Genomic DNA, 27,998 nt, shown 5'->3' with positions numbered 1-27,998 from the left:
ACCCCCCCCGCCAACGGTCGGCGCATGCGCGAGACCAACGGCCGCCTCCGCCTCTTCCGCCCCCCGCGCGGCGCATGCGCAGCGGCGTCAGGGGGCCATGAGCGTCCTGCTCCCCAACATGGCGGACTTTGACACCATCTACGAGCTGGAGGAAGAGGAGGAGGAGGAGGGCGGCGAGGAGTCCGAAACTGTGGTGAGGAGCCAGGAGCTGCCGCGGCCCCGGGACGCGCCCGAACCCGTGGCTGTGAGGGGCGCCGGGCATATCACTGTGTAAGGACCTCGGGGAGGGGCGGGGAGGGCGGGGGCGGGGCCGAGGCTCGGGAGGGGCGGGGCTCAGGCGCGGGCATCCTTCTCGCGAGAGTGTCCCCGAGAGGTTGCGGGGAGCGGCTCCCGAAGCCCCTGGGGCGTGTGTGCGCGTGCGCAAAGGCGTCATTGAGCCTCTGAGGGTGTGCAGAGCGCCTTTCCCGAAACTCCCCCTTTCCCCCCATTGCGAATTGAATTGGAAACAGGCCGGGTCTCTGAGCGTGCGTGTGCGCGCGCAGCGGGCTTCTCCTGGCGCCTGCCTTCAGTACTAGGGCATGGGAAGTCCAAGAGCGTGTGCAGAGTGTTGCTGTTGTAGGAACCCCTTTTATTCAGGGGTAGGTCGTGTGACTGAAGGCGTCTGTGCCCAACATCGGGTAGCCGAGAGCCCTTAAGGATGTGCCCAGAGCCATTCCCGGAGCCTCACATTCAGTACTAGGCCAGGTGGATTGTCTGTGAAGCAGAGACAGGCCTCTGAGCATGTGTAAAGGACCTCTTCTGGAACCTAGTTTCAGTAGTGAGGCATGTTAGCCATACAGACCAAAGCGTCTGACCACATGCAGAGTGTTTTTCCTTTGCCTCAACCAGCTTTCTCTGTACATCTCACCCATATAGGGAAATACTTCTGGATCTGAATGGATCAGTGTTCATATTCTGTTTGTTTATTTATTATTTACATTTATATCCTGCCCTCATTCCCGGCAAGTCGGGCTCAGGGCAGCTCACAACATCAATATAAAACATCAATTAAAAATCCATATTAAAAACATCTATATTAAAACATAATTTAAAAATTCATACTGCATATTATAAAAACAAGATGGCATAACTCCGTAATTTCCGCTGCTGGACCGTCCTGACCAGCCAGTGAACTCCACAAACAGTTGGGGGAGGATATAAACAACTGTTGGCCATATGAACAGTATCATTAAAGTAAATATATAAACAAGTGTACACCAGAGACAGATGTACAAAGTCGAGATCTGGATTTAAGGCAAGAGCCCCATGTGGTGTGTTTGGGGGGAGTCGCCTACTGCTCAGGCCGGTGGAGCAGGATGCAGGCAAACAGAATTCTAGATGTCAGGATTTCACTAAGCACCGTATACCATATGACTTAGTCTTAGTATCTCCCCATCATGCACTTTAGTTGAACTGCTTTTATGACTCTGATGGTGGCTCTCATCTGTCTAAATAAATCTCATTTAATATTTTTCCCCTTTTTTACTGGCTGGGATGAGGAGAAAGTTTGTGACCGGATTACTCTGTAGAGGAAAGCAGTCTAAAGCCCAGTCGATGCACATGTAAAAGAAATTGGTTAAAGGCTTCCCAAACTAGTACATGCGCAACAGTAAACCTGATGAGGGTAATGGAAAGCAATCTCTTCTGCTCCCGGTGGCCTCTCTGAATTGCTGCAAAACTAAACTGGCCTGTCCAGCCCACTGTTTTGCTTTGTGTGTTGTTCCCACCACCACCACTTTGCGTTATTCGGTCCCTTGGCTCATATGCTGCAGTGCAGAGAGGGAAAAACATGCTGCTAAATTTTATGAAGTGTAGCGATTGTAAATATGGATGGTTGCTGAACATTAGAGTTTCCAGTCATCAGCAGGGGATTGGAGGTAGGGGTAGGGTTGCCAGATCCAGGTTGGGAAACTCGTGGAGATTTGAGGGTGGAGCCTGGGGAGGAAAGGGGCCTTAGTGGGGTACAATACCATAGAGTCCACCCTCCAAAGCATCCATTTTCTCCAGGGGAATTGATCTCTGTAGTCTGGAGATGAGCTGTAATTCTGGAGGATCCCCAGGCCCCATCTGGAAGCTGGCATCCCTACTGAACATCTTTGGTAGTTCTGCAGAACATATTAAATGCACTCAAGTGGGGGCCCTGGATTCCCCCCCCCCAGGGCTTGCATTTCCTGAGCGTTTCTCCCATAAAAACAAGCCTTTTAAAAAAAACTATGAGGTAAAAAACATTATTATTAATATTGTTTTTTTAATCTAATGTGAATTGTCTTCATTTTGATTCAAAGTATAGATACATTTTTGTAAAATCTCTAATTGTTAATCATTGGTTTTTCTCCCACAATATGTGGATACAAGGAGCCTGGGTCTTTTCTGCCTTCCTCAGCAGCCCTTTGAGACCCCTAGGAAAGTTTATTCCCAGGGTCACAGGGCCTACGTGGTCCAGTAGACATGTGGGCTGGGCAGAGGGAAGGGGTAAAAATTGCACTAACATTTAACAATCTATTTTCGAAGGGTTTCACAGTCAGAGTTCATTGGTTCTTGTAGGTTATCCAGGCTGTGTGACTGTGGTCTTGGTATTTTCTTTCCTGATGTTTCGCCAGCAGCTGTGGCAGGCATCTTCAAAGGAGTATATCGTATACCTTGCAGTTGTGGACAAGTTTACATCGGGACCACAAAACGCAGCATACAAACAAGGATAAAAAAATATGAAAGATACTGCAGACTTGGCCAACCTGAGAAATCAGCGGTGGCTGAACATGGACTGACACAAACAGGACACAGGGTCTTATTTCAAGACACTGAAAGACTGGACAGTTCTACCAACTATTTTGTCAGATTGCACAGAGAAGCCATTGAAATTCATAAACATTAGCACAACTTTAACAGAAAAGAAGAGAGTTTAAGAATGAATAAGGCTTGGCTTCCTGTCCTGAAAACCTCCAGACTAACAAAGACTAAAGTCCACAATAGCCATGCAGATTAGCTTTGGATTTCACACATTAACAGATCACTTCAGGATACAATGGTTCCATATTAACATACTACACCCTCATTAGCACATTATCTTGATACTTACAGGACAATGATTAGCACATTACCTTTGATACTTTTTGCAGGACAATGATTCAGCTCAAACCCAACCCCTTTCTGACTAGATATTACTCTTCCTACACACTTGACACTGAGAGACACTGTCCTTCAGTGTTACACCTCTGAAGATGCCTGCCACAGCTGCTGGCGAAACGTCAGGAAAGAAAATACCAAGACCACGGTCACACAGCCCGGATAACCGACAAGAACCAATTTAACAATCTGTTAGATATTGCTTAATATGAAGAAAAAGGTTTAATAACATAACATAGGTATTGTAAGAAGAGTGCCTTTTCTTTCTTTTTTAATGCATTTAGGTATTCTTTCTATGTTTTAAAAATGTTCCTTCTAAACTTTTTATTAATTAGCAAGCACAGTCTTAAAACTTAAAAATCCTTAGGTTTATTATTAGTTATTTAGCATTAATTTTCATGCATTCAGACTTTTTTGGTATTAAAAAATGCAGCACATTTTTGGTAGAATTTATGAGAATATGCATTGGTCCTTGTTATAGCCCCCAATACTGCAACAGCAAGTTAGACGCTGCGCACAAACTGAGTTCTGTAGTACTCACAATGCATCTAATTTATTTTTTACTCTTAAAAAAAAAAATTCTTGATTGCTATTGCTGAATCTGTCTTTCAACAATTCATTATTTATTATATCCATTTTCCATCACAGTTTTTTCTTATCCTTGCCTAAAATATTTTGCTCACTATCTCTTTGGGGATTATAAAATATATTTCCTGGAGGGTGAGGGGGGAAAAATCCCTGATTGGGTGGTGATCCTGTCCTTCTTTACTCATTTTTTTATTTTATTTTATTTCGTTGTTATTCCTGGTTTTTACAAAATGATCCATGTTTTTTTTAATCCATTACCTTTTTGACACTTCCTTGCTAACTAATTTTTTTCTGCTTATGGCATTTGTTATCTCTTGGATCCAAACACAGGATTGAAATCTAAGAAGTCTTCTTATAACCAGGGAGAAAATAATATGATAAACCTCAGACTATACACACAAAGATCCCAAGACTTAGGGAATATTCTACTCATATGGTTTCACTTTCATTTTTACTGCTTGCCCCTCCTTCCTCACACTTAGCCCCTTGTGCAGATTTATTCCACTCCAAACACTCTATTCATTGAACTTCTTGAAACTTAGCATTTAAGAGGTAAGGGGTTGATTCTTTGCACATATATTTGCAAAAAATCAATGGGATTAAGGGCTTTTTATTAACTTCGTATGTTTATTTTATAACATATTTGCTGTGAAGAAGAGGCATGTTATCTCTGCAGACAAATTCACAGTTTTGAGAACTGCAAAACTAAGCATCTGAGATAATAACTTCTAGATAGAAAAATTGCCCAAAATAATCTTACATAAACCTCTGGAAAAGCATGACATTGTAAACAGATTAATAGAATTCAGTTACCAAAAAAATTAAACATTGCATGAATATACAGCCTCATGCTACATAATGAAAAATGCAGATGGTCGGCTTAGAAGGGCTTTAAAGTCATAACCAGCATCTTAAATTGGACTCGGAAACAAACTGGACGCCAGTGTAGTTATTTTAAGATGAATCCCATTGGCTAACCCTTGCAATAATGGGGCTGCACATTCTGTACCACCTGTAGTTTTTGGGTTGTCTTCAAGGAAAGCCCAACGTACACCACATTAAAGTAATCCAACCGTAAGGTCACAAAAGCATGGGTGAGTATCGGCTGAGTCTAAAATGTGAGCGAACTGCTGAACCAAGTGCAACTTATAGACTGCACTCTTGGCAGCTGTGTCAGCCTTCTTTTCAAACTGCAAGGTTGGGTCCATGAGCACTCCCAAGCTCTTGACCTGCTCTGAAAATGCCAGCTCCATTCTGACCAGGACAAATGTTCCTCTAGAACAGGGGTTGGCAAACTCATTAGTCAAAAGAGCCAAATATCAACAGTACAACAATTGAGATTTCTTTTGAGAGCCAAATTTCTTAAACTTAAACTATATAGGTAGGTACACTGTTTATTAACTTAATAAACTTTAATTAAAGTTTTAAGTCTTAATTAGGTACACTGAATAAAACTTGATATCATACTTAATAATGATCTTTTTTATTGATAAAAATTAAATTGTAAGTCCCTGCCATTTCCCCCTCCCCATCCGAAGTCCTCGTCTGGAGGCCTGGTCTACAGCCATAAAAGCTTATTGGTAGACCTGGCCTCCGGCTGAGTCCCATTGGGAGGCCAGGTCTACCCATTGGCTTTCTTGGTAGTAGACCTGGCCTCCGGAGGCCCATAGAAGCCAATTGGTAGACTCGGCCTCTGAAGGGGGACTTTTCCCCCTCCTCGGAGTACAGGTCTACCGACAAGAAAGCCAGTGGGTAGACATGGCCTCTGAGGAGGGAAAAAAGTAAGTAAGGCATCCATAAAATTAAATCATGACAATGACTGACAAACACTGTACATTTTCCCCATCTTCATTCTCAAAACTCTGCAGGGGGGCTTATTGTTGAGTTGTGCATCTGAGTGGCAAATCCAATGCAAAACCTCCCATTCATAAATGGCCAATAACCCTCATGCAGAGTTTTGAGAATCTGGATGGGGAAAATGTGCATCTGAGTGGCAAATCCGATGCAAAACCTCCCATTCACAAATGGCCAATAACCCCCATGCAGAGTTTTGAGAATCTGGATGGGGAAAATGTGCATTTGGGTGGCAAATCCAAGACCTCCTCCTCCTCGCCGCCGCCTGGGCTCCTTCCTACCTTCCCTCAAGACCCAACCCAGGACTGCCCCAGGCGGACACTGACGGGCCCCACACCCAACTTACCTCCGAGCCTGGGGAACAGGTGGCGCAGCGCGGCGGGAGCGTGGCGTGGACGGAGCCAAGCCGCGATGCCGGGCCGAGCAGGGAGGGGCGAGCGACGGGGCCCCCGACAGCCATCCTGGCCAGCATGCCGGCGCTGAGAAGCGAGGCCAGGAGCGACCCGGGGCAGGGCAACGCCCCAGCGGGCCAGTGCGCAGACGCCGACGGCTCCAGCACCAGGCGGCCCTTACAACAAGGGAGAGGGGCGCCAAAGAAGGGTGGCCTAGAGGAGGCCCCGGGGGGAGGTAGCTCTCGGGCCGGCCAGCGGGAAGACGGGCCCTGACGGACACCAGACGGCCCCCCGACCAGACCACCCGCCAGAGAGGAAAGGGGCGGGGCTGGAAACCGGGAGGGCCCTTGGAAGTTCTGGACAGGTGGAAGGGGTGGGAAGCGCTTCAAACCCCCGCCGGCCAGCTGGGTGGGACTGGAAAGAGCCACACTCTGCGGCTCAAAGAGCCGCATGGGGATCGGGAGCCGCGCTTTTGCGACTCGTGCTCTAGAAAATCAGCCTTCCCATCGACCCGCATTCCCCCTGTCTTGTCTTGATTCAACTTCCGCTTTATCTTCTTCAGCTACCTGACCATAGCCCCAAAGCTCCAGTTCATAGCCAAGATGGATGGGCTCAAGGGTGTCCTCTCTTTTTCCTGCTATGGGATCTATGCGTTCTGGTGATATGGATAGAGAACGCACAGGGGAGACTAGCCATGCCTGGCCCACCAAGGCGGCTAGGAAGGCTCCACTGCAGAGTACTAGTAGGGCTGGAACCAGCCACCCCCTCTCTACAAAGGGGAATTTTCCTTGGGAGAGGAGGAAGAAGGGGAGGGTGTAAAAGAACAAGACCAACAGTCTCGCCTCTTTATTGGGAAGGATTACCAAGCTATGCTTACTAAGGTGCTAGCAGCATTGGACCTCCTTGTGGGTGAGGACACGGAAGTGGCCAAGAACAGGGCCAAATTCAGGGGAACAAAGGAATTCTTTTCTAGACTAAAGCCCCAGTCATGCTCAGTCCCCTTCCCAGAATCTTTTGAGGACCTATTGAGGGCAGAGTGGGAAAAACCCATGTCTTAAAAAAAATTCCCTCTCGTTACTAAAAAATTGTACTCCCTTGAACCACACACCATGGACCTGCTTCAGGTTCCCCTGTTTGACGCCCCAGTCGCAGCCCTGCAATCTTCGGGCTTTCTTTCTGAGGATGGGGCAGAAAATATCAAAGACCCACTTGACAGAAGAGCAGACTACGCTAATAAAAAAGCTCATGAAGCTTCTGCCATGTCAATTCAAGCTTCTGCCACAGCTGCTATTTTTGCCAGGGCATGCATCATGTGGACAAGAAAATTGATTGACGGTCCCACAAGATAACAGAAGGGTGTCAGATGGTCTTAACTGGGTTTTAAAGGCTGTAAACATTATGGTTGATGCCACCCTGGACTCTATGACATTCTCTGCCAAGTCCATAGCAGCTTTATCGGCATCCAGAAGAGCCCTTTGGCTCAGGTCATGGTCAGCGGACTGTGGCTCAAAATCATTCCGTTTGGGTTACTCCTTTAAAGGCGGCCGGTTGTTTGGCTCAACACTGGACGATATATTAATTGAGACCAAGGATAAGAAAAGCCTTACCAAAATATGTCAGGAAGGAAGGGAAAGGTTAATTTACATCTTCCTTTTGGCCCTTTCAGACCTTCCATACCCTGGCCCGGCCCAGATCAGATAACCAGAGAGGCAACTAGACCAGCAGAAAGGGCAGTAAATTTAATAGAAACTCCCAATCCCAAAGCCAAGGAGCAGACAAACCAAACCGGTTCACCGACAAACAAATTTTATCTCCTTGGCTTGACTGGAGCATACATTTATCCAGTCAATATGAGGGTAGTTAAAGTCTCCCATTATTACTTCTTCATCACCTTTACTTGGTTCCCTGATTTAATTCTCCATCTCAAGATCATCCTGCGCCTTTTGATCAGAGGGCCGAAAGAATGTCCCCAGTCCTAAATTACCTTTGGGGCCCAGAATCGTCACCCACAAGGATTCTGTGGATGAGTCTGCCCTTTTTTTGGTTTCTAGTTTATTAGACTCTATGCCTTCCTTGATATACATAGCAACACCCCCTCCAATACACCCTTCCCTGTCATTTCTATAGAGTTTGTAACCAGGGATAACCGTATCCCACTGGTTCTCTCCCCTCCACCAGGTTTTTGTAATGCTCACTATATCTATGTTTTCCCGTAAAACCATGCACTCTAATTCCCCCATTTTTGCTTGGAGGCTTCTAGCATTAGCACAGAAACACCTCCACACTGTTTCTTTCTTTCGACTTGCCTGGCATGTGCCTTTGGGTATCTTTAAGTGGCTATCCATCATTTTTTTCCCATTCCCTTTCATGTCTAAGTAATTCCTATGTGGGCAATCTGAAGCAATTTTCCCTTTGTCTGTGTGCACTAAGTTTGCCCAAACTGGATGCTTCTCAGCTCTTGTCGGCTTTCCTGCATTTATCCTTCATTTATCCTTTCCTGCATTTATCCTTGTTGAATTGCATCTTGTTCACATCTGCCCACTTTCCCAGTATGCTCAGATCTCGTTGAATTCTATCTTTATCTTCCAGAGTGTTCACTAATCCTCCCAATTTGGAGTCATCTGCAGATTTAATGAGTAGTTCCTCCACTCCAGATCATTTATAAAAATATTGAAAAGTACTGGGCCCAGAACCAAGCCCTGCGGCACCCCACTGGACACCTCCCTCCAATCACATGAAATATCATTGACAACTACTCTTTGGGTGTGGTTCTCCAACCAGTTCCCTATCCACCTAACTATCCTACAGTGTAGTCTGCAGTGCTCCAGCTTATCTATCAGAACATCACAGGGGACCCTGTCAACAGCTTTACTTAAATCAAGGTAAACAACCTCGACAGGATTCCCACATTCCAGTAAGCTCATCACTCGATCAAAGAAGGAAACCAGTTTGGTCTGGCAGGACCTGTTAGGAACAAATCCATGCTGGCTTCTTTGAATCACCAAGTTGTCCTTCAGATGCTCGCAGATTGACCTTTTAAAAATCTGCTCCAATAACTTCCCTGGGACAGAGGTCAGATTGACTGGCCTATAGTTTGAGTTGGTGTAGGAGTATTTGTTTGTTGTTGTTTTTTGAGTCACCTAGAACACTTTGCTGAAATGGAAAGGAAGCTTTTTAAACCTGGTCACTTTTCCCTGTTGTCTTTATGACTACTTTAACCGTGCAATCCTGAAGGGGGGGCGGAGCTGCACTGCCTCCAATCACCAGCACAGCCCCTCCTCTCATGAATACTTTTTCTTTTTCTTTCCACGGCTGATTTAGATTTCATTCTGCTTTGGATGAATCTGAAACAGGTCTAAGCTGGCACATGTGTTGTGTTTCTGGATAAAGCCCTAGAGATAGCTTTGAATATTTGTTCTTAAATACAGCCCTGAGTATTACAGCTAATGTAACATTGATGTCTGATGTTCAGACTATTTTATTTAGCAAAATCAAAGAATTGCACCTTAAAATATGCATTTAACTAGGAACCTGCTTACAGAAGCCCTTGATACTTTCTTTAACAAGTCTGTATTGTGCATGCAGTTGATGCCAGATTCTGTGACTGGATTTATAGTCCTTCAGAGTGCTGAAGTTCTTCACCTGGAATACAGGCAGATATAATGCTTTAATAGATGTTTGCCACATTATTGTGGCATTCATTACTTATATCCCCCCCTTTTTTTGGTCTCTGGGTGAGGAGGAGTTTGGAGCCAGTTGTGGAAGGCATCTATTGGCTAGCCACTGTGCCATTACCAATGTACAGCCCCAAATTCCAGAGCAGTTTTAAAAGATGAATGTGCTTAGTATAAATGGGCATCATGCTTTCATGTAAAAAACAAACACACACGCACACACAAAGCAATGAGCATCTTTCCTGAAGCATGAGAGAAGGGGCAAGACTGGTATCTGAAGCCAGAGTCAACTTACTGGAATGTAGCTGAGAAATCAAGGTACCACTGTTGTGTGATCCTATTACAAATCCTCTGGTGTGACTATTAAAATATTTCAACATCAGTATTCATGCATGGACCCTGACCTGGATGGCCCAGGCTAGCCTGATCTCGTCAGATCTCAGAAGCTAAGCAGGGTCAGCCCTGGTTAGTATTTGGATGGGAGACCACCAAGGAATACCAGGGTTGCTGTGCAGAGGAAGGCACTGGCAAACCACCTCTGTTAGTCTCTTGCCATGAAAACCCCAAAAGGGGTTGCCATAAGTCGGCTGCGATTTGACGGCACTTTACACACACACACATTCATGCATGGAAAGCATGGCAAAGAGGAGTGAGCTTTGGCGGATAATAGTTCTAAATTGTTGTTGGGGTTACGCCCTGAACACTGTTAATTTACAAGCTTTATAATAATTCCAAATGAGATCAGTTTACAGTTAATCAAGTGGCTTTGTGACTGCAAATCAGGGGAGCTAGATACCATCTGGCATTTCTTTATCAATTGTAAAAAGTATAATGCGGCCTGAGAAAAATGGATTACTAAATATATTCAGAAATGAAGACTTATTGAAAAACAGGAACTTGTAGTTAAGCTATCAATAGACATCAATCCAAACGTGAATCTGGCAGTTGCAAAATTTATGTCCATGGCATTAAATGATATTCTTAAATTTTAAAGTGTACAATTTTGTATGTCTAAAATTTTAGCGGTGTTTTATGAAAGCAGTAAATGTAATTCCTATATTTGAGCATGTATATTTAAGTATTATGTTGTCTAATAGTGTACCTTTCCCCTATGCTCACAACTGATTGGTCTATGAGCATTAAAGGAACGAACGAATGTTAATCAAATTGTAGGCTTAAGTGGTGAACCGGTAGACTGAATGCTGGGTGCTTGTGAGCTGTAATAAGGAGCATGGGCACTCAGTTCCTAAATTCCTAATGTCTCGAAGTTACTTGCTAAAAAGTTTCTATTAATATGTCTGCGTTCCTCTGCAAACTGCTCACTTTAGTGCCCATTTGAAAGCTTTATAGATAAAAGCAAGTATTGTATAACTCATGGTAAAAGAAAGAAGCCTAAGTTGGGTGGAAATGCTTTTTCTTTTTTTGTTTTTAAGGTTTGGCTTGAGCAACAAGTTTGACACAGAATTTCCCTCTGTTCTGACAGGGAAGGTAAGTTTTTACCAACTTTAACCTAAAAAGTGTCTTTCCCTTCAGCTGGTTATATATCTTCATGTTGAAAACTGTTCTTCATATCAAATGCTGTAAACTGAAATGCTTTTATTTGCAGACGTGTTCACTGATTACAGGAAAAGCTACATTCCAGTAAATATATTTAGCAACAGGCTGCATCTTGGATCCTTGGCAGGTTTCTTGAACCCCTGTTAGTCATTTCATCCTACTGAAATCCACATCAGTTTAACTCCCTGTTTCTCTTATATCTGGGCTAATTTCTATTTCCTGATAACCGGCTCGCCAAGCATATCTTATGGGTAGAGACCTATACACTTTTATCATTGTACAGTGCCTTGCATATTTTAAACACTCATGCAAACGTTAAATGATGATGCTAGTTTGGAATTGCCTGCTCAAGTATATTAACATATTATAGATTGTATCTTCCCTTTGATCCACTGACTTTTTTCCTTCGTGCTTGATGTGTTTTAAAAGATTCAAGCTGAAGTTGGTGTCACTTGTATAACAATGTTCTTAATGACAGAGCAGCCACATATTTTTTTTAAAAATACCTTGTTTTTTAAAAAAGGAATGGGGTTCCTATTTTTTGCACCTTATTTGATGATCCAGGTTTTGCAAATTTCTGATCAGAAAAGAATTACGGTATAACTATTAACGTTTGTTCCTGACAGTATCAGCAGAAAATGTGCCTGGGTCCAGCTAATTTAGTACAGCAAGTAATATTTCCTGCATTCTTAAAATAAAGCCCTAATTCAGGGCATTTCCAGAGTTTATTTTCTTCATTTATAGCCCGCCTTCCGCTCTGAGCCTCAGTGCAGATTACACAATGTAAAACAGTGTGGTCAAATGGTATGAGACATTCAGTAAACAATGCAATAGGATTAGGATTACAAAAATTAGAAACAATGCAAAAAATTCAGACATGATATATCATAAAAATGCAGAAAATGGATTTAGAAAAGAAGAAGACACTGCTGTAAGACCTTAATGTATACAATAACGGTGAAATAGAGTACAGTCGTGTTCCCTTTATAAAAGTGCCTTCCTGAACCATTTCATTATTCCACAGCCTTATTCCATGCAAAAAAGAAGGCCGTCCTGAACTGTTTTACACAGAGTGTGGAATGAAAGTAGTGTGGGAGCCTTCCTGACCTCCTCAGGCATGTTGCATCAAGTGGGAGCCGCAACAGAGAATGCTTATGCACAGACATCTATCAATATTTGCGGGATGGCTCCTTCAGAAAGCTTTGCTGAGAATGAGGGTCTGTTGTAACCAGCAGCTTGAATCAAACCCACTAAGTGTTAGGTAACCAATGGAGTGGCTGCAGAGTGGGTGTAATATGCATTCGCTGCCTAGCTCCTGATAGTAACCGAGTGGTGGCATTCCGTACTAACTAGAGTTTCTAAGGTGACTGCAAGGGTAGACCTATGTAAAGTGCCTTACAATAATCTCATTTCAAGTCACCGTGGGATGGGTCCATATGGCCAGATTGGTAGTGAACTGTCTCCTAACAAAAGAACATAAGAAAGGCCCTGCTGGATCAGACTAAGGCCCATCAAGTCCAGCAGTCTGTTCACACAGTGGCCAACCAGGTGTGTCTAGGAAGCCCACAAGCCTACAGCCGATAGGTGCAGGGGACTCCTTAGAAGCATTTCCAGTCCCTGAGCTGTGCGAAAGAAAGCGTGGGACGTCAGGAGCAACTGATGCCTGGATTATGCAGTTTTTGCCAGGAAGATGCCTCTAGAATCATATTCTCACTCGGGCTTGAAGCACACTGGGTGACCTGCATTGGCTGTGCTCTTTCTCTCTCTCTTATCCTAAACAACTTCACAAGGTTGTTGTGAGGATAAAATGAAGGAAGGGAGAACCCAGAGCTTTTTGGCAGGGCTGGAGGAAAATGTAATAGAGAGAGATGATTAGGAGAAGTTTTTTTTATTTTTGTGTTATTTATGGTCCACCTTTCTCACTGATTCTCAAGGCAGATAACATGTGTGTGTGTTGTGTGTTAAGTGCCGTCAAGTCACTTCCAACTCATGGCGACCCTATGAATGAAAGTCCTCCAAAATTTCCTATCTTTGACAGCCTATCTTTGACAGCAGATAACATAGTGTAAGTCAAATAGGATGGGGGGCATCCAGTAAACAGTGCAATAGGATTTAAATTGTAGAAATCAGGATCCAACCAGAAATATAAAACAGCCGAAACAAACCTGATAACAAAGCCTAAGCATTTTAACATGGCATTTTAACCAATGCAGAAATTACATAGTTGGAGCACACTCATTGCAACAAACAGAACACAGTAGTATAATCCACAGTCCCTGTCCCTTTACCAGATCGTCTTTCTGAACCATTTCATCACAGTATAGTGCTACTGTGTAAGAAAGCCCTCTAGAATAATTCATTTCTGCATCGCCTGTGGAAAGCCGGGAGAGCAGGAGCCTTCCTAACCTCGTCAGGCAGGCCATTCCACAAAGTGAAGGACACAATATGTTTACGGGCAGGTGTTGATTTTCCCCATTTGCAGAGTGGCACCTGCAGAAGGCCCTGCTGAGATGACCAAAGCTGTCATGGCGGGGCAGAGGAAGAGAGGCGACCCTGCAGATATGCAGGACCAAGGCCATGAAGGGCTTTGTATGTTTTAGCCAATACTTTGAATTGAGCCCGATAACTGATTGGCAGCCAACAGAGTGACTGCAGAATGGGTGTTATGGGCATACTCCACTGAACTCCTGATAATAATTGAGCTGTGGCATTCTGTACCAACTGGAGTCTCTGTGTTAAGAACTGGAGAGTGCTTTCCTGGGCTGTAAGTTGTGTAAAATTTATTTAGTATTAATAAATTACTCCTTCAGTAAAGGTTGCCCATACGCTTCCTGCAGAACGAGATAGTGGAGTTCTGAGATAGCTGGATGGACTGTACTGCTGCAGGAAGTTGACATGCTAGAGCCATGCTATTTTTAAAAAACCCTCTATGCAAGCAGCAAACAAGCACAGCAGGGAGAGCAGTGGATTAGAAGGTTTCCCCCTGATATGTTGATTTTCTGCTTGCAGGGGACCCTATTATATAAGGGATCATTACAAAGGCCACAAACTTCAGCAGGCTTTGGTATCTGGTCTCTGATGGGGTGGCTGCTGACCTCAGCCTGGAAAAGTGGGCTCTTCTCTTTTGAGCTTCAGAGTGTCCAGGACCACTCTGCTCTTCTCTTGATTCCAAGATTGGGAAGAGGAGAGGCCGGTGCTGAGCTTTGGAGGTGCTCACCAGAGAAAGAGAACGGCACTCACCTTGGTGAGTGAATTTGTAGACCTCTCTGCATTCGACAGGGGAGTCATCCACCTGCCCTCTTAAGTGCTACTATCTACTACCCACTCGTTCTGTTGCACTTGTAGATCTGGCCTTGCTTTGGGCTTAGGAGGAGAATGCTCCAGGCTGATCTGTGACAGCTGGAAGAAGTCACAAATCAGACGACCAGGGAAGGGCAGTGATGGGAGTGATTTCAGACTCTACTGACTGTTCAACAGATCTTTCAACCGTCCTGAGATACATGACAAATTGTTTTATAGATGGCCTGGAGTCTTCTGTGTTGGGTTGTTGCTAGGGCAAGATTTTGCAGTGCCTGGAAAACTATGACTCTTCACATCAGGCCTTATGTTTTGCCTCATTGGGAAATGGCCTGCTACTTTAATGAGTGAGAAGCCTCTGCAGAGGCTAAATTCAGTTCAGTATACAATATTCTCATTCTCAAGTTGACATATAAATGCACAGTTGAAATCTCTGGTTGAGAGAAACATCTTATTTTGAATGCAGACCTGGAACTGTTTGTGGTTCCTTTATGCATTCCAAATGTAAACCACTGAATTATTAGCTGCAGGTGGTGTGGTTTTAAGTACAGAGATGTGCCTGTATAAAAATAATATATAAAACAAAGATTCTCAAAAACGCCTTTTTTCATTTTAATTAAACTTTGAGCACAAAGTAAGCTGTTAACATAATAGTGGATTTCTTCAATAGGCCACTGATCTGGTAATGATGACATGCTCCTTTCGTACTAGGGAAAATGACTTCGTATGAGCAATAACTAACCTGTACTGGCTTGTTGTTGAGTATAAGGGAACTGGGGGGAAGGGGAGAATCTAGGTTGAGAAGAGAGCTGTCTGTTTGTCAAATGAAAGCAATGACTTAGTGTAGAGTAGACTACAAAGTGCATTGAAACTGGTGTCCTATACAATGTGGTTTCAATAGACAGTTTTTTAGTGAATTTGTGAATATCTGTGTTAGTCAGTAGATGGAGAAAGTCTGTTTGTTGTAGAAACTGAAGAATTAACATGGCTAATGTCAGAAATAGAAATATAGACATAGAATCTTTTAATAATGCTTGGATGAAGTTCGTAGAATGCTAGAACAGTAATTATATACTAAGAAGATTCCAAGTCATATAATCACAATATTATACCTATTGAGAATACACATATTTCATTCATTATATTGTTCCAGTTAAAAAGTGTTTGGACAGTGATGTTTCCTTGCTTTTGTAGCATTTTTGTAGGTGCTGATAAACAGCACAGTTTACTGAATGCCAGAATGAGACAAAAATATTCGGCCAAACTCTCATGGAAAGTAGTTCGGGGCTGGATTGGAGTCTTTTGTTTACCTTTTCTTAGTACGTAATCAGTAAATCCATAATAACATCAGTAAGTGCATAATTCTTAACCATGTGTTGGAAAGATGCAAAATAGGACACAGACCTCATCAACAACCCATGGCACCTTTTCCCCATTTTTAACATTATGGTAATTTTTTACAAAACAACAACATGTGATCCATTTTAAATGAGCTTTCCTCTGCTTCCTTTCCTTCATAGCTTTGTTCATAATATGTTGTAGAATTGGATGCTCAGATACGAGAAGGCTTGTTCTGAGCTTAGGCTTTCTGTTGGAGAATGAAGTTGGGTATCTCATCATGATATATGGCCTTAAATCCTTGTGATTCCCATTTTCCTCTCACCTGGAGCAATCAATGAGCCTTCCAGGGGAATGCCCAGCTTCCGGCCCTGATCTTAAAACAAGCGGGGCTCCTACGGGGAAATTGGTGTGCAATGCAGGGAAGTGTAAGTCATAAACCTTACCCTTGGTATTGTGATTCAGTGCAAGGTGTGATTGATAGGGCTGTGATCACAATGGCAAAAGAACACAGAGCCAGGCCTGCTGGGCTTTGCTTGTTCTCTTCCGCTGTTGTATCCTGTTGTAAAATATTATGACCCTTCCCTCTGCCCTCAGTCTCTTTTATGGTGTGTTGGGCCTGACAGAAGCTCTTTTTAGAATGTGGTCTGGGGTTGTCGCTGTTGTATTTCTTCCTTGGAGCCAGACAAATTCCAGTGGTCTTAAACTTTGTTGTACTGAAGACCACTATTCTTGTTTCCTTGCTCTTTGAGGACCATCCCGTTACCTTACAGCCCTTTGGGAAATACTTCCAACTTAAAAGGCACCACCTTCTGCATTCCAATGCAGCTGTACTATTCCTGGGTATATTAGCTCATGGCTCCACATAATTTGCCAGTTCTTAAATGCTGCAATGTACGAGTCTTCAGTTTTTGACATGGTTGCTCCTCTTTGTAAAATTGAGGTTGCTCCATTGCACCTTGAGTAATGGTGGGCCTGTAAAGTTGCCATTGATAGTGGCCGGATTCACACAGTCAGCAGAATTAGGTGGCGAGGTGATGGACTCTATATAGACTGCTGGTCAATATAAGAGCAGCCCCACTGGATCAGAACAAGGATGCATCTTGTCCAGCATCCTGTTTGCACCCGGGACCAACCAAGTGCCTCTGGGAAGCCAACAAACAGAGTGTGAAGCAAACACCTTCTGAACATGGACCTTTTAGTCATCATGGCGAAGGGGTGGTGGATAGACCTATCATGGAATTAGTAGTTTTTTCAACAGGAAGTATCCACTGCTTATTAAAGGGCACCTGTGGATCCAAATCATGGGTTGAATCCGATTCAAATAATATTTAAAAACAGTACAGCTAAAAGAACCAATGTAAAAACACTGTCAGTGTTTAAGAACAAGAATAACCCATCCTGCGATGACATGGAGTGTGCTTGGCATGAAACTTTGGCCCTTATGTGCTGACTTCCTTCTTGAGTGAGCGAGTTCACATGTTGTGTGTTTTGCTCCCATCTACAGTCTGAAATGGTAGAGCCTACCACTTCACAGCCCTGACCTGGATGGCCCAGGCTAGCCCAGTCTCGTCAGATCTGGGAAATTAAGCAAGGTCCGCCCTGGTTAGTATTTGGATGAGAGACCACCAAGGAATTCCAGGGTTGCTACGCAGAGGCAGGCGATGGCAATCCACCTCCGAACGTCTCTTGCCTTGAAAACCCTATGGGGTCACCATAAGCCAGCTGTGACTTGACAGCAGTTTCCACCACTACCACAGCTTCACTTCTGCTGTGTGTGTGTGTGTGTGTGTGTGTGGACTCAGGCAATGTTAGACGGTGTGGTTAGCAAACTACTTTTTTTGCCCCAAGGAGGTGAATGAAAGTTTTGCCCCTTCATGGAAGATCAGATCTGTGTTGGACCCTAAATTTTTGCTCTCCAAAAAGGTCTCTTGTTGAAGCGGGAGCTTGGCCAGTGGGTGCCATTTGTGGTGTCTGGTGCGAGTCATGTTGTGTAAACTTTCAGGAGAGCTCTCTTCCCCTGGCTGAGTTTGAGGTTTTTTTTTAAATGCCAGTGTGCTTGCAGCTACCCTTCTGTTTTCAATGTATTGCAGGGATGGAGTCTACTCTTGCAGGCTTCCTGGCCCCCTGCCCAGCTGCTTCCCATTTGGAACGGGATTCTCTCCCCTGAGTTCCATTCATTGCCTTTGTCTTCTTTGAATTTTCCACTGCAGTGCTGTGTGCTTCTGAAAGGGCAAGCTGCTCTTCAGCTATTTTTTTTTTTAATGATACAGTAAGTTGCTTCCCTCATGATCTTCTGGAGGCTTCCAAGCAACCTGGCGCTCATTTTTCTTCTCATTTTCAATATTACCCCAGGAATCGGATTATAAGACTTTCAGTATCAAATTTCTTTGAAGGTTCTTCATACACGTTTGAACAGATCTTGGTTGGTTTGGTGGTCTTTTAATTCAGAAATATATTTAGGATGCAGCCTGGTCAGATGGGCTTTTTAAATCTCCTTGTTTTCCCCAGGAAGGTGTAAGGCAGGTGCTTCACTTTGGCTAGATCTTACTGTTCAAAATAAAGTAATCTTGGCCACACGTGCAGAGAGCCAGTGTGATGCGAAGGTTAGAGTTTCAAGCCAGTTCTGGGAAGATCCAGGTTCAGCCCCATGCTCTGTTGCAAAGTTCAGTCTAACGTTCCTCGCAGGGTGGTTGTGAGAGTAAAATGTGAAGGAGCTCCACGTGTGCTGCATGAGTTCCTGAGTGGAAGGGCGGTGTAAAAATGGAAAGGATGCATTTTTTTGTTGCTGGAGACTTTTCATATCCTTTGGTATGAAAGTGCAGGGTGCTGAAAGAGAAGTTTTTTCCCATGGAAAACTGGCTTTCCGGTGCCACTTAGGATGAGTTAAGCTGACCCTGCAGGCTAAGTGCAGCTGCTACCACCAGCTCAGGGCTGGTCTTTAAGGTGCCCCTGGGCTTTGGTTTCATTTTGCAACCATCTTGACATCGGACATGATGCTCCTTCACACTGTAGCCTTGCACAATTCTGAAGCACTCTGTGGAAGATCAGCAGGTTCCTAAGAATGTGGTTGCTAACTCCATGCTAGAAAATTCTTGGAGATTTGGGGGTGGAGCCTGGGGGAGGACAGGGTTTGGGAAGGGGCCTCAGCTGGATTTAATGCCATAGAGTCTGCTGTCCAAATCTTCCCTTTTCTCCAGGGGAACCAACCTCTAGAGTCTGGAGATCAGTTGTAATTCCAGGTGATCTCCAGGTCCCACCTGGTAGTTGGTAACCCTACCTTAGAATGATAACGAGCAGCTGCAGTTTCTTTCTATCCCTGTGGTTGGGATCCCTCATTATGGGGCTCAGAACCGAAGGAAGGATGCTGACCTCAATGGGCCACTTTGATCAGAGGTGCTCGTGTCCAGCGGTCAAGCTCATTCTTCCCCAGAAGGTGTCAGACTTCTTCCGTAATTCAAAAGTTTCATAGCCTAATCTACCTCACAGAGTTGTTGTGAGGATAAAATGAGGAGAGGAAAATTATGTAAGCCGCTTTGGGTCCTCTTTGGGGAGAAAGGCGTGGCATAAATGAATTAAATAAAATAAATACGTTGAAATGATGTTGAGTCACTTAAAATTTATTTTATTTTGAAATAATATTTACAAAATATTCTCTCTGTCTGATATTCATTGAGCATATACGGTTAAAAGATATAGCAGATACATTTAAGATTCATAGTATTTAGCCATCTGTGCAGGCAGGAGATACAAGCTAAATAAATGAATAAATTAGAGAGTGGTTTTTTTTCTGCCCTCCTTCCAGGTATCTCAGGGTGACATAGAGAATCATTGTCTACCACAGCCGTAAATGCTCAGTTTTGAATAGCCCTGTGAAAGCCACAAGAACTTCACAATAAATAACTAAAATACATTCAGCAGGGGTTTCAGTTTTATCTGGGATTACATTTTTGGACCTGGAGTGTGTCCATAAAAACTTAACCAGTTACCTTGTGGGGAAGCAGAGCTGGTGCTGGTCTAGAGGTTAGAGTGTTGGACTAGGATCTGGGAGACTTGGGTTCGAATCCATACTCTGCTATGAAAGCTTGCTAGGAAACATTGGGCCAGACACATATTCTCAGCCTAACCTACCTCTCAGGGTTGTTGTAAGAATAAAGTAGAGAAAAGGACAATGCTGCAAGCCGCTTTGGGTCCCCATTGGGGAGAAAGGCAGGGCATAAATGAAGTAAGTAAATAAATAAATAGTGATTAAGGCGGATCGATAGGTAGGGCACCAGTTCAAATCTACCTTCTGCCAGTAGGGGACCTTGATATTTTGGGATGCTCTTACTCCATCCTGTTGATTGTTTGTACTTTAGACTGAAGATTGTAGCTCTAGCTATTCTTCCATGCATTGCTGGAGTGTTCTATCCTTCTCGATTCTTTGTTTACAGAAGGAGATGGGACTCTAAAACAAGCTCATGCTGTGCATAATTTGAATTATCCCTATGTATTCCCTTTCTGTACTTTTCTCGTTTAAAAGAAGATGCTTTTGTTGTGCACACAGTCTAGTGTTGTGGGTTTTCCAGGAAAATCTGTATCAGAAAATTTTAAACAATGTAAACAATGACAGCAAAAGAACGCAAATATACCATGTACAAGCCTGGCCATCTTCTGGTCATTAGGTGTTGTGGGGGAGGTAGTTGTGAATTTCCTGCATTGTGCAGGGGGTTGGACTTGATGACCCTGGTGGTCCCTTCCAACTCTGTGATTCTACGTACAAGCCCTGGGGTTTGTCGATGCTTCGTCTCTCACACTTAGCCCATCTATCGTGATTGATTTGTAGCACAAAAGCTTTGACAACTATAGATAAACAAGACTATATTTACATATATGGGGCAGAAAAATTTCCATGGTAAAATATAGCGCTGAAAAAATTTCTTGAAAATCTTCCACTCTGCATCACTGACACATTTCCAGTAACACTCCCATAAAGAGTTCACTCTATGCTCAAAAATAGAAATTTTAGCAATTTTGGAATTGTTGGAAACCATCCGATGGAACAGACTTTTGTAAGTAACATTTGATTAAGCATATATACCCCTTATCACACAGTACATGAAGAAATGTAACTTCAGTGAGTTGTATTTATCAATAATAAAAACCCTTGATACACTAATATACGAATCACAGTTTAAAAATAAAATGAAATACCTCAAGAGAGCTGTGAGTATTTAAAATGCCACGTGACCCTTGGCGGTATGAAATCTACAAACCACGGAAAACAAACAGGAAAGATAAAATGTTCCCTAAAGAATATTCTAGCCATGAAACTCTATAGTCAGGGGAATAACCCCCTCGCTCAGTGTTAACAAATTCATCTACCCACAAATTCATCCAGCGGGAGCCTTCCTACTTGGTAGAGACAACAACCACTTGCTACACTTAAGACCGCGTAGCAGAAAAATACTATACCATGTCTGCAGTTACTGCTGATGACTTGATATAGATTATCAGATGATAGAGTTTTCTGGTTTTAATTATTTTCCACCTTTCTCACTGAGACTCAAGGCAGACTCCAAAAAGTAAATCAGTGCAATCAAGAGAATGATACATCTAATAAGCAATGTAATAGGACTGGGAATGGCAGAATTTTGGAATTGATCTGTCGTCTGAACAAAGCGCAAGAGTTAAACATGACATGTTAAACAATGCACAACATGGTATCATATCATTAGGGAAATGGTGCATTTTCCTGGGCCAGTCTGTTATGATGTAGCCTTGTTTCCTTTATAAAAATATGGTTTCTGTAACTCTTTCTAAAACCCAGAATTGTGCTAAATGAGCCCTGGAACATTTTACTTTTGTTCTATACAAAATAGGATTTCTTTGCTTTAGATATTTTTAGTTGTATTTAATTCCCAATACGAATTCACACACACCCTTTTTTTTCTTTGCAGGTTGCCCCTGAAGAATTCAAGACTAGTATCAGTCGTGTGAACACGTGCTTAAAGAAGAATCTCCCCATCAGTGTAAAATGGCTTCTCTGTGGCTGTTTGTGCTGCTGTTGTACGCTGGGGTGCAGCTTGTGGCCTGTTGTATGTCTTAACAAAAGAGTAAGTATACAGATCAAGGCAATGGTCTTATCCGGAGTGGCCTGCAGCTAACTAGCGACCTTCATTTCCGAACTGATCAAGGAATGCAGCATTTCTCGAGTTGGGTGCCACAATAAGTAAAAATACTGAATGTCCCTGTGAGTCTGTGGAACCTATCAATAATAATAATAATAATAATAATAATAATAATAATAATAATGTTTATAGGACTTTTAGGCCACTCTATCGCGACAAGTCAATGTGAGCCAGTGTGGTATAGTTGTTAAGAACAGTGGATTCTAATCTGGTGAACTGGATTGGTTTGCCCACTCCTACACATGAAGCCAGCTGGGTGAACTTGGGCTAGTCACAGTTCTCTCCAAACTCTCTCAGCCTTATCTACCTCACAAGGTGTCTGTTATGAGGAGAGGAAGGGAAGGCGATTGTAAGCCAGTTTGATTCTTCTTAAAAGGTAGAGAAAAAACCATCTCTTCTTCTTCCTCCTCTTCTTCCTTTTTTCCTCCCATTCCTCCTCTTCCTCCTCCTCCAACATTATTATGCAGTTAAAAACCAATGCAATATGAAACTGATACAATACATAACATCAATTAAAATCAATAGCGCTGTTCATTCCTAATATCCCAGCAATAGATAAAAAGAGGGGGAAGGAAGAAAAGGGAGGCTGGTAAGATGGGAACCATTGCTGTCCTCTACCATATGCCCTCCTCTAGAGAGGAGTCACACTGCATTTCTGCATGACTTCCTAGGTTGCATCTAACCCGCTTGTCCACAGGTGAAAAGGGGAGGAAGAGACTTGGGCAAGTGGAAAATCTGGCTGGACCCAACCCATTGCTCTGGCTTTCCTTGCTTCTTTCCAGTCAGCCTGTGGTGGGGTGGACAATTCTTCTGGACTGAGTGTGATTGACTGTGCCTAACTTCAGGATAGGCTTTTCCCAGGTTGGGATGACAGATGTAATCTGGGGATTCTGTGGGGTGGATCCAACCCCATCCTACTTCTCCACTGAGCAAAGTTTGTTTATTAATTAAAATATTTATACCCCACCTTTCGTTTTGAAGCTTTCCTCCATGCTAAGGAGCCTTCTGACTTAAGCAGCTCTTCCATTGAAGGAAAAGCCACTTAAGTTGGAGAAACTGTCCTTAGACGGGAAGACGGCTACTTGGAGGGCAGCTGGATCACCCCTGTGTTTTCCAAGCTTGCTCAGAATCTCATTCAAAATAGAAGAAGAACAGGTGGTTTTTATATGCCGACTTTCTCTATCACTTAAAGAAGAATCAAACCAGCTTACAATCACCTTCACTTCTCCTCCACATAACAGACACCCTGTGAGGTACATAGGGCTGAAAGAGCTCTAGGAGAGCTGTGACTAGCCCAAGGTCAATCAGCTGGCTTCATGTGTAGGAGTGGGGAAACCAGCCCGGTTCATCAGATTAGCTTCCACTGCTCCAAACCACCACTTAACCACTACACCATGCTGGCTCTGTGTAGGACTGTGGTGTGTGGGAAGAGGGGCTTAAACCCACACCCCCTTGCCATTTTCTCAACCTGAAACTCCCAAGGAGCTGCTGTTTGCCCCTTGGGAAACCTTAATGTGTAATCAATCACGTTTCACCAGCAGGCAAAATAGTAGCTTCCTGGGACCATTTCACAGGGTAGGGGGTGTAAACCTGATCTGAATCAGGCCCACAGGCTTCTGAGAAGCACAGAACCCCTAGACCCTGGAAAAATGTACTGTGTCATCTAACCCTGAGTTCGCCAAACACTCCCCAGTGCATAGGAGTAAAAGAATTGTCTGCCCATGGAGAACACTGTCCATTGCATCTCTGCATGAGTCTCTGCTGACTGTTGCAACTCTATATAAGCTTCTCCCCTGAGTTGGCCCTCTTCCCATAGAAAGGTATATTCAAAGTAATGACTTGTGTAGAGATGCATTGGAAAATGCAGGAGATGCTCTATCAGTCAAGTAATCGTTTCTGTTGCATATTTTAAAAATAAACCTTTTGGGAAGGTAGTTCCAGTTTTTAAATCAGACAATAAACATCTTGTCTATTTGACATTTTCAAAACACTGAGGCAGTGTGTTACAAAGCTCTATTAACACCCACCTCCCACTTCTTATCACTGCCTTGACCTTTGCCCCCTGGCAAGAGGGAATTCTGGTCCAAGCATTTGGTTCTTGGCTGAGCCAGGTATGTTCTTTTAGGAGCCCTCAAATACGGATGGCCCGTGAGTTCCCCACTGCAGCTATGATATAGGGAGTAGGGCACAACTCGGCCACTCCTTTAGCACCCTCTGTGCCAGCAGGGTTGAAAGGAGCATGCCAGCATACCCATCCCCCAATTAAGAAATGTGAGATGGCCCCTGAGACATTATGGTCTCCCATTTCCTGATGAGAGATTCCCCTGGAGGGAGAGTGATGGGGGTTTGGTATCACCACGGCTAAACAACAACAACATCTACCCCAAGTGGTAGGATTCCATTCCTACATTGGGGGAGAAAGCTGCATGCCTCTTATTCTCTTGTACTGTGTTTCATGTGTCATACTTTCCTGGAGTGGAGCAAGACACGAAGAATTGCTTTGTGTAAAACCTTATTGGCCTTCCATCTGAGTCAGGGACCAGTTTCATGGGTCCTGTTTAAGACAGGGAACTAAATCACACTCTAACATGATCCTGACTTCCTTTTCTAGACTAGAAGATCAATTCACAAGTTGTTAGAATGGGAAAATAACAGATTATATCATAAGGTAAGCAAAGGAGGGGTTTTGTTGATCTTTTTCAGCTATAAGTTGAATGCCATTATTTTAAGTTGATTGTATGTGGTTTACTGGGGATACATTGCTGAACCATAGCTTCAGAGGATAGCCATGTTGGTCTGCAGTGAAAGAGCTGGATTCGAGTCCAGTAGCACCCTTAGAGACCAATGGGATTTTCAGGGTATAAGCTTTCAAGAGTCACAGCTCCCTAGAGAACTTTAACTCTCAAAAGCTCATACCCTGAAAATCTCATTGGTCTCTAAGGGTGCTACTGGACTCGAACCTAGCTGATCGCTGAACTGGACGCTCTTCTGTGTGGCCTGCAAGATTCCATTAAGATCTTTGGAATCGCATTTTGGATTGCACACCAGAAAAAAAAAGGTTAATTCTGCTGATTGTGGAAAGGAGTCTTAACAACAGAGCAGCTGCTGTAGATAGCTAGAAAATACCTCTTTCCCCCTGCAGGGGAGGGGAGCATATTATTTGGTTAATGGAGTAAAACCCTGGCATTTTAATATTTTGAGCTGATTGTGCCAGTGATGCTGATCATAGAATCATGGGGTTGGAAGGGACCTCTAGGGTCATCTTGTCCAACCCCCTGCACAATGCAGGAAATTCACAACTATCTCCCCTTCCACATTCCCAGTGACCCCTACTCCATGTCCAGAAGGTGGGAACAAAAACCCTCCAAGGATCCCTGGCCAATCTGGCCTGGAGGAAAATTGCTTCCTGACCCCAAAGTGGCAATCAGCATTACCCTGGGCATGTAAGAAAGGGCCACAAGAGAAAAACATTGACTCACCGCTTCCTGCCCTCCCTCTCATGATCTGCTTAAGATCACAGAATCAGCATTGCTGTCAGATGGGCATCCAGCCTCTGCTTAAAAATCTCCAAAGAAGGTTGATCACCAAAGCTTGCCGAAAACACGCAGCTGGTTCAAAGGAGACTGGCCCAGCTGTGTCCTTCTGTGTAAAATTGTGTGCAAATAAGCTATCCAGATTACCTGTAGGCTGCCAGTTTGTAAGAAGTTTCCCATGTGGCCCTTAATGCTGGAAATACCACCTGCTCCTGCAGTAGGGTAAGTAGTCTGTACATAAAGGAAAAGCGTGGCAGGCTGGAGGCTGGTTCATGACATTCACAGCTAGTTCACAATCAAAGAGGGACGTACTAGCATGGCATGTATTATGTGGTGCTAACTGGCCATTAAAAGAAGATCTTTAACGAATGCAGCCAGAGCTTTGCCTTTCCTTTATCCCTTAGAAGCTCCTTGATCCATTGATCTTCAGCAGTGTAGTTTTAAATCTCATGTTTGAGGGATATAAGGACTGAGATAACTCTTGCCGCTACCAATGTAGCCTTTGCAGCAGTTTCACCATCCTGAAGTGCTTCTGTGTCTCCAGAATAGCGACTAGCTTAGTAAATGGACCCCTGAAATAGTCATAGAAACAAATGGTCATGTTAATGTTATGCCGCCAATATTGATTAGTGCCAAACGTTGTCAATTATTTCCCAGCTTGGTTTGCACTGGAAGTTGAGCAAAAGGAAATGCGAAACTAGCAATATGATGGAGTATGTAAGTATTTCCTATTTTTCAGTCTTTGGCTACAAAAACCAATTTTCTTTCCATTGAACTGATTGGTCACTTTATGGTATTTACTAGCAATAAGAGGTTCAAAGGCCTACATGCTTTCTTGGGAGTCAGTCCCATGAAATCTGCGGGACTTACATTTGAGTAAACCTAGAGAAACCGTCCAGGGAATATCGTGGACAGACTTCTCATCTCAAAGGAGCCTTAGGTTAATGCGCGCCCAAAGGGCTGTATGCTGCTAATGGTGCATACGACCTTTCTTCTTAAGCTGCCTGTTTGTCCTGTCTAGGTTATTGTACTGCAAGTGTTGTGTGTTTGCTGAAAATGCATCTTAAAGAGCCATTTCACATTTGAACCTTAAAGATCATAGAACCAAAACCTCTGCTTCAACTTGCCTCCCTTCTTTGGATAAGATAAGCTAGAGAAACCTGAAATGGCCTCCTGGCTGTCAGGTGAGTGGTCACCCACTCGACACAGTGGCAGTATAAATGCCTTCTTCTGTTGAACAGAACTGTCCCCTTCTTGTGCCTTCCTTTTTCCATGGGGCCGTCTGTCCTTTATTATTCTGGTTTACTCTGGAAAGTAAATACGATCATTAGGGGGCCAGAGATGGTGGGCAACTCACCGGGCCTTTTAGAGTTGCAGTAGGGTTGCCAGCTTCAGGTTGGGAAATAGCTCAAGATTTTATGGGTGGCGCCTGAGGAGGGCAGGGTTTGGTGAGGCTTCAGTGCCATAGAGTCCAAATGCCGAAGCGGCCATTTTCTCTAGGGGAACTGATCTCTGTTGCCTGGAGATCAGTTGTAATAGCAGAAGCTGTCCAGCCACCACCTGGAGGCTGGCAACCCTAAATTGCAAAGATCTCAGCTGTATCTTTTAGGCTTTAAATGATTAGCCCTCCTATTTGCAGAAAGCAAGTTCAAATCACTGTGCAGTCTTGCACCTTCATTCACCACTGTTGCAGATTTTTTAGTTTTAAATGATTGATTCCCTAACATTTAACTGTGGTCCTCTTGGAATTCTTGGTAGATGAGCCAGGGTTGTTCCGTTACATATTTTTTATCTGTGTACAAACCAAATGTGCAAAGCTCTTGATCTGGTGGACTTCAGTGGTGAATGACTACCCTACTCTTACATGGTTTTGTTGTGCAATATAACTTTTCATTTCTTTCATGGAAGCAAAGCTTTTGCCCAGGCAAAGAAGCAGCCGATCCTGACGTGTTCACCTACCCTGAGACATGGGGGCCACCCGGCTGGGACCAATGCCTTCCCTCTTGGTGGTCCCCTTAAGAGATGGAAACTGCCTTTGAGGTTTCAGTGAAAGAGGCCCTACATGATGTGGATAAAAAATCTCAAAGCCTTCTTGGGCATATTTCATCCTAGCATAAAATCCAAAAGCATGCCCAATGTTCTCATCTTGAAATAGATGAAATGTGCCTGTTAATGTATCTTTGTGTTTTGTTCTTTTCCCTTCTTTAGGTAATACTAATAGAATTCTTACCAAAATATCCCATATTTCGGCCTGACTGAGGAGCAGTGTTACCTTTCGCGTTACCTGTCATTTCCTAGCCGTAGTGCCTTGTAGGAGATGTTGGAGAGAAGATGGTCTGCTTTGCTGTGATTTTTTTCAAAAATGTGTTCTTTGGCAGAATATCTTCTTTGCTATGTTACTTTCTTTTGTTTTAAGAAGAAAACAATTTGCAC

General features: G+C 43.6%; 1 protein-coding gene across 1 annotated transcript; it reads left to right on the top strand.

Moving 5' to 3' along the window:
* Positions 1–88: 88 nt before the first annotated feature.
* Positions 89–27,998, top strand: CHIC1 (cysteine rich hydrophobic domain 1). The gene is made up of 6 exons (XM_056859671.1): positions 89–270; positions 11,104–11,158; positions 21,802–21,957; positions 24,644–24,700; positions 26,223–26,282; positions 27,774–27,998. Exons 1-6 carry the CDS (start codon positions 98–100, stop codon positions 27,822–27,824), a joined length of 552 nt encoding a protein of 183 aa, XP_056715649.1. The 5' UTR covers positions 89–97; the 3' UTR covers positions 27,825–27,998.

The sequence above is a fragment of the Euleptes europaea genome, chromosome 13, assembly GCF_029931775.1.
Source record: "Euleptes europaea isolate rEulEur1 chromosome 13, rEulEur1.hap1, whole genome shotgun sequence".
NCBI classification, from domain to species: domain Eukaryota; kingdom Metazoa; phylum Chordata; class Lepidosauria; order Squamata; family Sphaerodactylidae; genus Euleptes; species Euleptes europaea.
This window is presented reverse-complemented; position numbering and strand designations above follow the sequence as displayed.

Bases quoted from the DNA above. Each gene is read 5' to 3' on its own strand.
- CHIC1 (XM_056859671.1), top strand. From the start codon at position 98: ATGAGCGTCCTGCTCCCCAACATGGCGGACTTTGACACCATCTACGAG. The intron at 271-11,103 runs GTAAGGACCTCG...TTTGTTTTTAAG, and splicing joins GGCGCCGGGCATATCACTGT to GTTTGGCTTGAGCAACAAGT. The intron at 21,958-24,643 runs GTAAGTATACAG...TTCCTTTTCTAG, and splicing joins TTGTATGTCTTAACAAAAGA to ACTAGAAGATCAATTCACAA.